A 13,397-nucleotide genomic window follows, 5' to 3' on the forward strand; every position below is an offset into this window, starting at 1 on the left:
ATGCCATCCAAGCATCTCATCCTCTGTTGCCCCCTTATGCTCCTGCCCTCAATCTTACCCAGCATCAGGGTCTTTCCCACTGAGTTGGCTGTTCGCATCAGATGGCCAAAGTATTGGAGCTTCAGTTTTAGAATCAGCCCTTCCAATGAATATTCAGGGTTGATTTTCTTTAGGATTGCCTGGTTTGATCTCTTTGCTGTCCATGGGACTCTCAAGAGTCTATTCCAGCACAGTTCGAAAGCAACAGTTCTTCAGTGCTCAGCCTTCTTTATGTCCAGCTCTCACATCTGTACATGACCACTGGAAAAACCATAGCTTTGACTATATGGACCTTTGTTGGCAAAGTGATGTGTCTGCTATTTTGAGTTTTAAGCCAGGTTTTTCACTCTCCTCTTTTGCCCTCATCAGGAAGCTCTTTAGTTCCTCTTCACTTTCTGTCATTAGAGTGGTATCATCTGCATATCTGAGGTTGTTGATATTTCTCCTTGCTGTCTTGATTCCAGCTTGTGATTCATTCCAGTCTGGCATTTAACATAGTATACTCTGCATATAAGTTAAATAAGCAGGGTGACAGTATACAGCCTTGTCATACTTCCTGCCCAATTTTAAACCAGTTCATTTTTCCATGTAAGGTTCTAGCTGTTGCTTCTTGTCCTGCATGCAGGTTTCTCAGCAGACAGGTAAGGTGGTCTGGTATTCCCGTCTCTATAAGTATTTTCCACAGTTTGTTGTGATCCACATTGTCAAAGACTTCTAACATAGTCAATGAGACAGAAATAGCTGTTTTTCTGAAATTCCCTTGCTTTCTCTATGATCCACTGGATGTTGGTAATTTGGCCTCTGGTTCTTCTGCCTTTTCTAAATCCAGATTTGACATCCAGAAGTGTCCGACTCTGTGTGACCCCATAGACGGAAGCCCACCAGGCTCTCCCGTCCCTGGGATTCTCCAGGCAAGAACACTGGAGTGGGTTGCCATTTCCTTCTCCAATGTGTGAAAGTGAAAAGTGAAAGTGAAGTCGCTCAGTTGTGTCCGACCCTTAGTGACCCCATGGACTGCAGCCTACCAGGCTCCTCCATCCATGGGATTTTCTAGGCAAGAGTACTGGAGTGGCTTGCCATTGCCTTCTCTGCTGTTGAAGCCTAGCTTGAAGGATTTTGAGCATTACCTTGCTAGCGTGTGAAATAAGTGCAACTGTGTGGTAGTTTGAACATTCTTTTGTATTGCCCTTCTTTGGGATTGGAATGACCTTTTCCAGTCCCACGGCCACTGCTGAGTTTTCCAAATTTGCCCATATTGAGTGCAGCACTTTAACAGCATCATCTTTTAGGACTTGAAATAGCTCAGCTGGAATTCCATCACCTCCATTAACTTTGTTCGTAGTAATGTTTCCTAAGGCCCACTTGACTTCACACTTTTCAGGATGTCTAGTTCTAGGTGAGTGTCCACACCATCATGACTGTTCGGGATATGATAGTTCTGTGTATTCTTGCCACCTCTGAATCTCTTCTGCTGCTGTCAGGCCCGTACCGTTTCTGTCCTTTATTGAGCCCATCTTTGCATGAAATGTTCCCTTGGTATCTCTGATTTTCTTGAAGAGATCTCTAGTCTTTCCCATTCTGCTGTTTTCCTCTATTTCTTTGCATTGATCACTGAGGAGGGCTTTCTTATGTCTCCTTGCTGTTCTCTGGAACTCTGCATTCAGTTGGGTAACCCCAAGAAAACGAAATGCAAGAAGATAAAAGTGGTTGTCTGAGAAAGCCTTACGAATACCTTAGAAAAGAAGAGACGTGAAAGGCAGAAGAGAAAGGGAGATATGTACCCAACCAAATGCAAAGTTCCAGAGAATAGCAAGAAGAGATAAGAAAGCCTTTTTAAGTGAACAAAATTTAGGATGTATGTCTCATGGGAAAGTGTTAGGAGTTGGAGCTCTGTTAACTTTCCGGGAAAATGACTGAATGATAGCTTTATAAGGACTCTATTACCATTTATTTTTCCATCTCTGGAGCAGATTTAGAAGAAATTGTGCTTAAATTCAGTGTAACAGTAAATATTGAAATCTACCCAAGAAATACATGGTAGAATCAATAACAGTGGAAACCGTGAATGAATCAGAACTCTTAAGAGTGAGTTGTTCTTGGTATCTGAGTTTTGTTTCAGTGGGGTTTTGGTCATTGCATACACATTATTCGTATTCCTAGACTTCTCCTGTTGAGAGAAAGCTGAGCTAATTCTCCAAATTTCATCAGTTAGCACAAGCCTAGAGTTTTAAGAATTATTTTTGTTGGAATGATTTACTTATTATTTGTGAATGATTTTAGTAACTAAATTAGTCTGCCTTAAGGATTTGAAGATACAGAGAACAATTAACCCTTGAAAGTAAAGCAAATAGTTGGAGGTATCTACTTATCTCAGCACTACGTCTTTTTGCTGCTTTAGTTTGGAAAGTTCTGTATCACTTGTGACATATATGTTATACATATCTCATGTTAAATCATGAGATTATTTCTTATCCAAGATTAATAAACAATAATAGCCAGAACAACAGAGCTCTGTTCCTGGGGTTATCACGAAATGGAATTACAGTAGTCATCGTTTATTGAACTCTTCTTGATGTAAGAGTAGAGATAGAATTTTTGTTTAAAATAGTGATTGCATTGGATAATCCATTAAATGCCTTCCAGCTTAACAAGTAATTTATAGATTGATGTTTTTTGTATTGAATTTAATAATGGAGATATTATAGTATGGATTCAGAACATCTGAGAATCTAAGAAGAAGCTGTTTAAACCTCTCTGAGCCTCTTTTTCCCTGTAGTTTAGCATCAGACTAGTTGATTTCTGTTGTCCCTTCCAGTTTTAAATTTTTGTGCTTCAACAGGATTTTTTTTGAAAGACAGGTATCTCATTTTGAAAGGTAATGCCATTCTATTTAGATACATTGTGTGTTTTGGATTTTAATGTTAGATTCAGTCCAGATTAAGTATTCCATATTAGTAAAACTGGTGACTGTTCCTGATCAGAACTTAGTATATCTGGGATATGAGAAAGTTGACATTCATTCTTACTAGAATATTTTAATTATAAATTTGATATGTGTTTTTAGAAAACTGGAGAAGAGTGTAGTTGTAATAAAATTATCTTAGAAACATTAAAATATAGTCAGCTAAATGTGAAGGATGTTAATAATTTTTTCAGTTTCTTTTCAATGATCACTTGCCTTAAGACATACAACCTTTAGAATTTAAAATAGTCAATTGAAGCTGTACAGTTTATGCTGGACATCAGCAACAATGTTGGGTACTGAGTTTTTCTTACTTTAAAAAAAATTAAGGCTCAGAGATGTTGAGTAATTTGCCAGGGTCTTCCTGATACTATTTGATAAATGGAGCCAGAATTTCAAACCCAGAGTTAGAATTTTAAAACTCAGTGTGTTTCATTCCAAAATTGTATTCTTTCCTCAGGTTCTCAAGCTTAGCTGTGTCTGAGAATAAGTAGCTTTTAAAAAACTACTGTTGCCTAATGAGCAGCATGGTGACTGTGGTTAGTAATAATGTATAGTTGAAATTTGCTGATCTCAGGTGTTCTCATCACACACACAAAGATGGTAACTGTGTGAGGTGATGGATATAATCATTTCACAGTGTATACATATATCAAAAAATCACTTTTTACATCTTAAATATGTGCCATTTTTATTTATCTAATAAATAAAAGCAGAAAATCTAATAAAAAAGCTGAAGCTTCCCTCCCCACCGCGAAAAGCTCTGAAGATAACCTGTTTCAGTGATATCTTGTGGAATGTCTCAGGTATGTTTTAAAAGCTTCAGAAGTCTTATGATTAATCAGAATAACACTCTGTATTATCACTTCTCAGACTTCAAAACATTATATACATATCATCTGAAGATCTTGTGAAAATGCAAATTCTAGTTAAGTAGGTCTGTATTTCTGATGAGCTCCGAGATGACATAATTGATGGAAACCCCTTGCATCCATACTAAGTAGCAGTAATCTGTACTAGGTGATACTTGATTTATGATTTGAAATTTTTGGCTATAATTACTGTGAAGGCTGATTCATTCACATTTCTGTGAATGTTAATGATAAACTTGATACAAGTGTTACATGCCTTTGGATTTCTACTTGAAGAGCTTTCCTCCCTATGTTAGAGTAGCAAGTTATAAAATGTTGAGTTACCATTCAGCTGATTCCTTTAATCACATACTTTTAATTGATTTGAAAATAGCAAAGTGCAGGTAAAGTACTGAGTAAACATGATCTTACCAGGTTTCTTCTTACAGTTAGGTGTTTTGTTTGGTTTTACTAGTTCTATGAAAAGGTTATGTAAGAGCTCATCCTGATAGCATCCATTTATTACTCATCCATTTCTGCATGAAAGCAAGTGTGTTAGTTTCCAGCTTTTAATCCTCTTTTTGAATATTTTAAAGGAAATGTCAGTACAGCTGTATTCAAACTGTATATTGTGTGGAGGAAGAGAAGCATTTTCACAGTGACATGTCTGCCCTTTTCAGGTTCCCCAGCACCACCTCTGCCATCTGTTATGTCTCCTGGCAGGGTGGCAGCTAGTGGACTGACTCAACATGGAAGTGATTTAACTGTCCCTCCAGGTATTCACTGCGCTGATTGGATAAAGCCCTTCTTGCTACTGCTGAAGCTAAACTCACTCAGTTTCATGTTGCTTGCTTTAGATTCTTAGGTGTGTGTTATTCTGGCTTTTTTGGTGGCTGTTTTTTTTTTTTTTTTTTTTTTAACAATAAGGAAAGTAATCTCTAGCCATAGCTTATCTTTCTGGCTTTTCAAAGTTTATTAGGCACAATCTCAAACATGAAATTAATTAACTTTACGAGAAAAAAACACATTAAAGTTTGATTCATTTTTAATCTACCTTTCTTTTCTTTGCTCTTGATCCTAAACTCTTGGCTTTGCAGCTCTGCCATCTGTTTTCAGTTAAATAAAAAAGGACTTTCAACAGTTGTGTTGTTCATTATTTGGAATGAATCAAGTGGAGAAGGTTGTGTCTTCCTCTTTTCAACTTTGACTTAACAACTAGTTGTCAAATTGCATCAGAATACTCTAACTTTCCAGTTATGCGGAGTGAAAAGTACTGGGAAAAACCTATTTCTTTACATTGGATTTGCTTTTCACTTTAGTATTGCTGGACTATAAAAACAGGGCAAAAAGTAAACTCTGTGTTTCTTTTTACACGAAATGTTAATATTTTATATTTTGTTTAGGTGAGAATTTTGTAAATTCTTAAATGCGTTTGATTTTATATACTGTTCTCCTTCTTAGATTATGGTAAAACTGTGGTAAAGCCTGGCCTGGCTATAGGGGTGAGAGAAGAAATTTTTGCCGACTCTAACCTTTTAAAACCATTTTATAAAATGTTTTCTCTTGTCTTTTTAAAAAATTGCTATTTTCAAATTATGTTTCTATCCCCAGTTATTAGCATCATAAATGTTACTAAATATGTTCTTCTCTGAAAAATATTTTACTGTGAGGAGCTGAATAGTTGTGGAGTTGCTGACATGTCATAATTTCTTAATTGTTGGAGTAATGCATTATCTGGGCTTTATACTGCCTGTATTAATTATGGCTTTGGGAGAAGTGCTGGGTTTCTTGAGAAAAAAAATGAGGCACAGTGAAGGTCTTGTTTTAACAAAACCTCTTATACTACAGTAAGATATTTTTGATGACTATCTAAAGTTATAGTATTTTTAAACCCTCCAAAATTTTGGTAACATTGTGTTGTTGCTCTCTTCTATGTAGTATAATGAAAGGAGATCACTGTGAAGAGTATGAGCCTTTCAGATTTTTAATGACAGTTTTTTAAGAATCATTAGGTTATAAGATAAATTGTGGAAAATGTATTTTCCTAGAAGTAAATAACAGTTTAGAGAAGAAGGCCCACTGCAGCTTTTTTTTTTTTTTTTAAAGAAGATGGACAAACCAAAGAAATTTTTTTTTTTTTTACACAGTATCAGGAAATCATCCTTAAAATGATTCCAAGAAGTTCTAGGCCTTTACTTTGCAGGAACCTTCTTATTTCTTTAAATGCATAAGTAGTTTAATTTGAACTGCATCAAAGTTTTGTTTTCTTTCTACTTGTCTGTGTGGTTTGCATTTTCATCTTCTGTTCTGATGCTACAGGTGGCCAGAGAACACAGACAAAAAGTGGTCCAGTTATTCTAGCAGATGAAGCTAAAAATCCTGCAATGGAAAAGTTAGAACTTGTTAGAAAATGGAGTCTAAATACCTACAAGGTTTGTAATTTTTTTTAATGTTTCCACCCCAAGTAGCTCTAAGAATTTCATTCGAATGTTACTCAAATTATTATTTTGCAATTATATAAATGTATAGGAGAGAATAATGCTCTTTAAACATAAATATACAGTTAAAATATTTTGTCTTACTGATCTTTGCATAAATGTAGTTTAAAAAGTCAGTAGGTTGAGTTCTAAAAAGAGCTACTAAAGTTCTTATTAATTGACAGATAACACATAATTGAAGAAGAGATATGTTATCTGGGAGCACATTTAGCTGTCGAACTGCCATAGATACGGTTGTCACAACCTCCCATCTTTTTGATACTTTATAGCAGCGGAATGTCTAGAGAGGTATGTTCATTTTCCAGAGTTTGAAATTCTCTGACCTTATTGTAATAACTAAGCAGTAAACTGGACAGACAGTATATGAGTTGGATTTCAAAGGCTTATTGTTAAGTGTATTGCTTCAGAGCACGTATTGATTATTTTTCTTACATTCTCCTAGACTAAATAAACAAAATTTACTCTGAAGCAGTACAGCTATATTTGATGTGTTACAAATAGATAGCTCAAACCCCAAATTCATTTAGTGCCCTTGAATCTTAACAGGGATGAGACAGTAGAATTCGTAGTTAAGTGGATGAAAACCCTAACAGCCCTATTCAGAGCATCAGCGCTAACACTCGCTCTGTTTGTGAATTGGTAGTGCGCCTAGTGGTTTGTAAATCAGGAATTGTCTGTATTCTTATACAGGAGTCTCTTATGTGTCTTCTAAAGAGTAATACAGAAGTGCATTTATTTTTTCAGTTAGTATTTTTAAAGTATGATCTGCAATTTTCCACAAAAGTACAGGTTTTCTTAAGATGATAAGAGTGCCCTGAAACTGCTGCATGAAACTTCCCAAAAATCATTTAGCTCATGTCAATGTAGAACTGAGAAATGCCAGTGGCAGCAGCCATCAAAACTTGATGCCTGCTGAACTGTTCTCATTCAGGATATTCTATTTGCCCATCGCCCCTTTTGTTCTCAAGGATGTAGATTCTCTCATTCCATGAATACTGGTTTTTGTTTGTACTCCTTCATATCACAGCAGTTCATCCAAATATTCAGACGTCTCCTTCATCTTCTCACTGATTCCACATGCCCAGTTAATTATTAAATGGGCTCTGCCTCTTTACTATTATCTGACTTTATCCTTGTCTCCATCTTAGTCTTCACAGCCATGTGATTACTCTCTTACATTAGTGTAGTAGCTTCTCAACACATTGTCTCATCCTCCAGATTCTGCTCTGCCTGACATGGTTCGGTTTGCTTAAATCCTTCCCTCTATCCCCATCTACCTTTCCATTTTTATCCTGCTGCTCCTCTCTTCCACCTGCAGATCTCGTGATCCATACCAGCTTATCCAGAGATTTCCTAAGCAAGCTGTGCTTTCTCACACCTCTGCAGCTTTGTTCACGGGGGCTGTATTTGCCCACTGCCTGAAATTCCCTTTCATACTCCCTTTCATTTCACTTGTTTATCTTTCATACCAGACTGAGTCTCACTTATTTATTTATTAAATTCGTTTATTCAGTCATTCCTTTGTTCATTTATTCCTGAAATTTAGCCTCACATTTTGAGCCTAAAGAATACAGGTCTTATTTTTGAACCAAATCCTGATGATCCTAATTTTACAAATGATCAAGTTTAATGTTTTGTCATTGTGGCCTTCCTCTCTCGTGTCAGTTCTGTTTTCCTTGTTGCTTATCTTTTTTTCCCCCCCTGTATGTGTGTGTTTATCAGCTGTTCTTTTCTTCTTTTACATCTACAGTAATCAGAGTGGAATGATTGTTAGTTTCTAGTTATCTCTACCTTAACATGGGGCTTCCCAGGTTGCTCAGATGGTAAAGAATTCTTCTGCAATGCAGGAGACCCAGGTTTGGTCCCTAGGTTGGAAAGATCCCCTGAAGAAGGGAATGGCTACCCACTCCATTCTTGCCTGGAGAATTCATGGACAGAGGAGCCTAGTGGTCCATAGGAGTCTGTAGGGTTACAAGGAATTGGACACGACTGAGCAGATAACACTTTCACTTTTTTCTGCATTAACATACCACATTCAGATTTTCTGTTATTGAAAATAAGCAGACTTCATAATGTATACACATGGCATAGTACTATGTGAAGGAATTACCATTCTTTCAGAGTGATCATTTTATTTTTAACTGAAAAATTTTTTTCATCAGAATTATTGTGTGTCGCAATCTAAGTCAAAAGAGAGAAAGTCCTAACTTACATGGTTTTATGGAGTTTGTAGCTCAGTGTGTCTGTACTGACATACAACTCTGTTCTTCTGTCTTTTTGACCTTTTTAGTCCAGAGTATGAGCTGACAGAGGACATTCACTGTCATTGGGATAATCCTTCAAGTGTTGATTCTGATTTGTGCTTACTGTCCACCGCACTCTGAGGACTTTGATTCTGGCTGTGACTTTGATCCTCTCTCATGGACTTGAGTTTCTTCATGATTTTTTGTTTTTAATTTCTTCTGTTTCTGTTCTCTGGCAGACACTTTAAAGCTTTTACTCAAAGAGAATATTAGCACTTCCCTTATCGGTGTTTAATAAAGGAAGTGCTAAGATTAGTCTGATGATTACAACCAAATATGTAACAGAAGTGATTTTGTAATAGAAGTTTAGGCCTTGAACCTATTTTCTTAAATATTATTTTAATCTACCTGATTTTATTCGTACAGTTTGAATCCAAAATTTATTTTCTTATTTTTTCTCATCTGCAGGAATCAGTGTGAATAATAAACTCTGGTTTATCATTTTTGTAGTTTGCAAATATAGAATATAGGGTACTTGTAGAAGTCTATCTTGTTTTTTAAAGAATAATCTCAGTTTTAGCATTCAGACCTATTTAATGTCTCTTCCAAACATTAAATTCTTTTCAAAAATGTTTTAAGAACTTGCCACCAGTATTCATACCTTTAACAAATTAATATTTGTTGGCTTAAAGCCAGTATCTTTTAAATTTTCACTCCTGGCTCTCTTACCGTATTGTCTTATTTATTTACTGGTTTATCTGTTTCCACTGTTCAGGTTCTGATATTTACTTTTATGTTCCCTTCTTCCCTATCCTTCAGTCTTAACAACTTTCTTAATATAGTATCTGTCTTTTGCTTCCATTAGCTTATTCTTTTCCTTGTACCTAATTGTTTTATTCTAAGCTCTTGGTGCTATTTAAATACTAACAGTATCCAGTGATTATCTTGTAAATTCATGACCTGTGCGGTGGTGATTCATGGTATTTTATACACTATTTATCATTATTTTATCCTCTCCCAAGTAGGGAATATCTGTAGAGCTATAATTTACTTTTGCTTTTTCCTGCCCATTTAACTTTGCTCCATTTGTCCTTTTATCCTCAAACTAAATTATTAATTTATATGGAAAGCTGGACAGGACCACAGATCATGGTAAGTCATTTGCATTTTCAGGGACTTTGGAGAAGGGTAAAAAACTGAGAATTTTTAATTTTATTCTGTTTTAAACTTGCTTTATAATATATACCTTCAATTTTGCACTTCAATTTCAGTTTTTACTAGGAAGCAACTTAAATAAAATTGTTTTTCGGTGATCCTATGAGAAACTTGCTCTGGGACCCTGATGAGTGGGGAAATGCCTCGCAACTTTATGTTTTCTCACTGTAGCTTTCTTTACAAAGCCCTACAAAGGCTGTCTGTAGCATTCTCACCTCCAGATTACTTAGATTTCCTTGGTTAGTTACCTGTATTGGAATATAAGCTTTGTAAGTTCAGTTTCAGAACTTGTTTAAGGTGCCCAGATTTGATGCCTTATACTCTTGCCTTACTTTTCCCATTGCCATAGCTTCCTGGAAACCAAAAAATAATTTCCTCATTAAACCTTTGATCACCATTATTTCTGTAAAAAAATGACCACTCAGACAAAAGTAGACATTTCTTTCATTTTGCCCAGTCTGCCAAGTTCCTTCAATGAATTCTGGCTTCTTGGTTTTCAACAGACTGTTATATCTGGGTAGCTGTGGAAAGTACCACATGCTTTGGGTTAGGTAAACGCCTCCGATAATATTCTATTGCATAGGGAAAATCCTTGTGTGGAAGGAAAGTGGAAATGAGTGATGTATCTTGACTTTGTTACCATTTCAAATATCACTTGCTGGTGTTTCTCTCATTAAGATCACAGGGTCTGCAGTTAAAATCCTTGTGTGGAAGGAAAGTGGAAATGAGTGATGTATCTTGACTTTGTTACCATTTCAAATATCACTTGCTGGTGTTTCTCTCATTAAGATCACAGGGTCTGCAGTTAAAATCCTTGTGTGGAAGAAAAGTGGAAATGAGTGATGCATCTTGACTTTGTTGCCGTTTCAAATATCACTTGCTCGTGTCTCTCATTAAGATCACAGGGTCTGCAGTTAAACGCTCTATGTTTTTCGTCCCCAGAGAGTGTTTGTGTGTTTTCCATAGAAATAGTTCTATCCCTTCTGTGAGTTTGGCCTTTCATCTTCCTATCACTTTCTATAGAGTTAATTTCTCTACTCTTTTTTTTTTTAAGAACTCCTTTATTAAAAAAAGCTAATTTGTAAAAATCCTTAATTGATGATAATAGTGTCAGGGAATTCATTTCTATTTTAAATAGAAAAGTGTAAGTAGCATATATGTTAACATTAAAAGGATAAATAATGGATTTATATGTGTTGACAAGGAAAAGTTTCAAGATATTTGTTCTTAAAAAATGCTCTGGATATGATGTATAGATAGCATAGTCTCATGTTTACTTTAAAAATATTATATATGTGATTATATAGGTTTAAAGAAAAGTCATTAATAGTTTTCTACTATCCAGTTGAATTAAAGGAAGAGGACATTCATTTTTATTTCATTCATTATTTTCACTTCTACAACAAATACTAATTCTGTAACCAAAACTTTAAAAGACATGATAAAATAACATATTTGCAAATTTTAAAAATTGCATTGCTTATTGACTACTTTTTAGAATATTTTTGTTAACTTTAAATGATAATGATTATATTAATACCCTATATGGTTGCTCTTATAATGTATTGTTGAGTAGTGAATTGAAAACTATAACCTCTTGTATCATTTCTGGAACAGAAATAGAATCCGGTAGAATAGAGTAACATCGTTTAATACTATTTTATCTAGGCAAAAGTAGAAGTATTCAGAAACCTCCAGTCGCTACCTCCTGCTCTGTCCTTCGCCCCTCCCTCCCCTCCTCCCCTCTTTCTTCTTTCTCCTTCCTTCCTTCCCTTCATTCTTCCTGCTCACACACATGCACAGCTGTTTAAGGGAACGCTGGAACGGAAAGAAGCATTTGAAACTTAGGAGAGTAGAGTTTTGGTATTCTTATTATTCCTATATAGTCCGGTATTCTTAAATCAATGCCAAGTGTGTCAGTTGTTTTAAATCATCTACCAAAATGCACAGAGCTTGAAATATGATTCCATGAGAGAACTCATCTGGCAGTATATGAATTAGCTAGATAAGTTTTTAAAATCTCTCTGATTAGTAATAGTTAATAAGCATGATTGGTAAGTTTACTTTCTGAGTCCTGATGAACATCTGAAGGGGCCTGAAAGTCTGCAGTTTGTTAGGCTAGCTTGTTGAAGCCAGAAATGGTGCTTCAGCGTTTGCACTTTGGATTACTGCTTTTATCTTTTGTTCTTTTTTTTCCCTAAACAAAATACATCTTTCTACTTTTAGTGCACTCGACAAATTATCTCTGAGAAGCTGGGCCGTGGATCAAGAAGTGTGGACCTTGAACCTGAAGCTCAGATTGATATATTAAGAGATAACAAGAAAACAATACGAAAATATTCTAAAACTGGCTCAGACCCTGTCGACCCAGCTTTTCCAGGTGGTGCATACCCAAAGGCAACTTGGAGATGCGTTTGCTGACCTGAGTTTAAAATCACTAGAACTCCATGTAAGTTTATTTGAAACAACTCTTGAGGGGAGAGGGCTGAAAAGGCAATAGGAGTGTTCTAAGAGGCAATTTGTTACATTTCTGATTTGTTGAACTCTTTAATAAAATTGGAATCTTGTGGTATTCTTTTAAGATACTTCACATAATTTTCAAGAAGGCCCAGCTGACTTTTGTCAAAATACTGATCCAAAGAAAATGTCAACTGGAGGTTTCAGGGAAAGGGAACTTGGTTAGAGGAAAGGAAAAAGAGTACTCAGCCTGCTTGAGCCTAGAAAGAATCATATATAGTCATGTAAATAACTGGGTGTTGGTAAAAAGGTAAATTCAGGTACCTGTTGAAAATCTTGGGGCTTCCCGGGTGGCGTCAGTGGTAAAGAACTTGCCTGCCAATGCAGAAGACACAGGTTTGATCCCTGGGTCATGAAGATCCCCTGGAGGAGAAAGTGGCAACTGTCTCCAGTATTCCTACCTGGGAAATCCCCTGGACAGAGGAGCATGGCAGGCTGTGGTCCATAGGTTTGCAAAGAGTCGGACACAACTGAAGCAACTTAGCACAGCATGTTGAAAATCTCTTACCTAGTCTCTGAATGTCCTAAACAATACTTACTTGACTGGATTTGTGATACGCTTTTACTGAAATCATTAGTATAAATTATGAATTTTAGAATGAAATTATTTTTCTGTGTATATCTGTATAAGTATGCAGCAGAAAGCATTATTAATTTCTTATGCTGTCTTTTTTTTGGCTGGCTCTTTGTTGCTGCATGTGGGTTTTCTCTAGTTGTAGCAGGCAGGGGCTACTCTGTAGTCGTGGCGTGCTGGCTTCTCGTTGCGGTGGCTTCTCTTATTGGGAGTGTGGGCCCTGGAGTGTGGCAGGCTTTAGTAGTTGCAGCCTGTGGGTTCACTATGTGGCAGGCGGACTTAGTTGCTCTGCCACGTGTGAGATCTTCCTGGACCAGGGATAGAACCGGTGTCCTCTGAATTGCAAGGTGGACTCGTAATCACTGGACCACCAGGGAAGTCCCATCTAATGATATCTTAAATTACTCCTTTTATGTCTTTTTGTCCTCACCTGGAACCAAAAGATGTCCAAAAGAGAACCAGAAGAAATCCCTTTTCTACGAAAATCCCCTACAGACG

General features: G+C 36.3%; 1 protein-coding gene across 1 annotated transcript in view; it reads left to right on the forward strand.

Moving 5' to 3' along the window:
• The window catches only part of LOC148774827 (uncharacterized), a 103,566-nt gene that overhangs the window by 71,496 nt on the left and 18,673 nt on the right, over nucleotides 1-13,397 (forward strand). The window contains exons 8-10 of the mRNA XM_088827847.1: nucleotides 3,715-3,807; nucleotides 4,533-4,628; nucleotides 6,172-6,284. Of these exons, the coding sequence (XP_088683973.1) occupies nucleotides 3,715-3,807; nucleotides 4,533-4,628; nucleotides 6,172-6,284 (302 nt within the window). The remainder of the gene's footprint in view (nucleotides 1-3,714; nucleotides 3,808-4,532; nucleotides 4,629-6,171; nucleotides 6,285-13,397) is intronic.

This window comes from Moschus berezovskii, chromosome 19 (assembly GCF_049115385.1).
Source record: "Moschus berezovskii isolate FMDL1 chromosome 19, NW_MosBer_1.0, whole genome shotgun sequence".
In the NCBI taxonomy this organism is placed as follows: Eukaryota; Metazoa; Chordata; class Mammalia; order Artiodactyla; family Moschidae; genus Moschus; species Moschus berezovskii.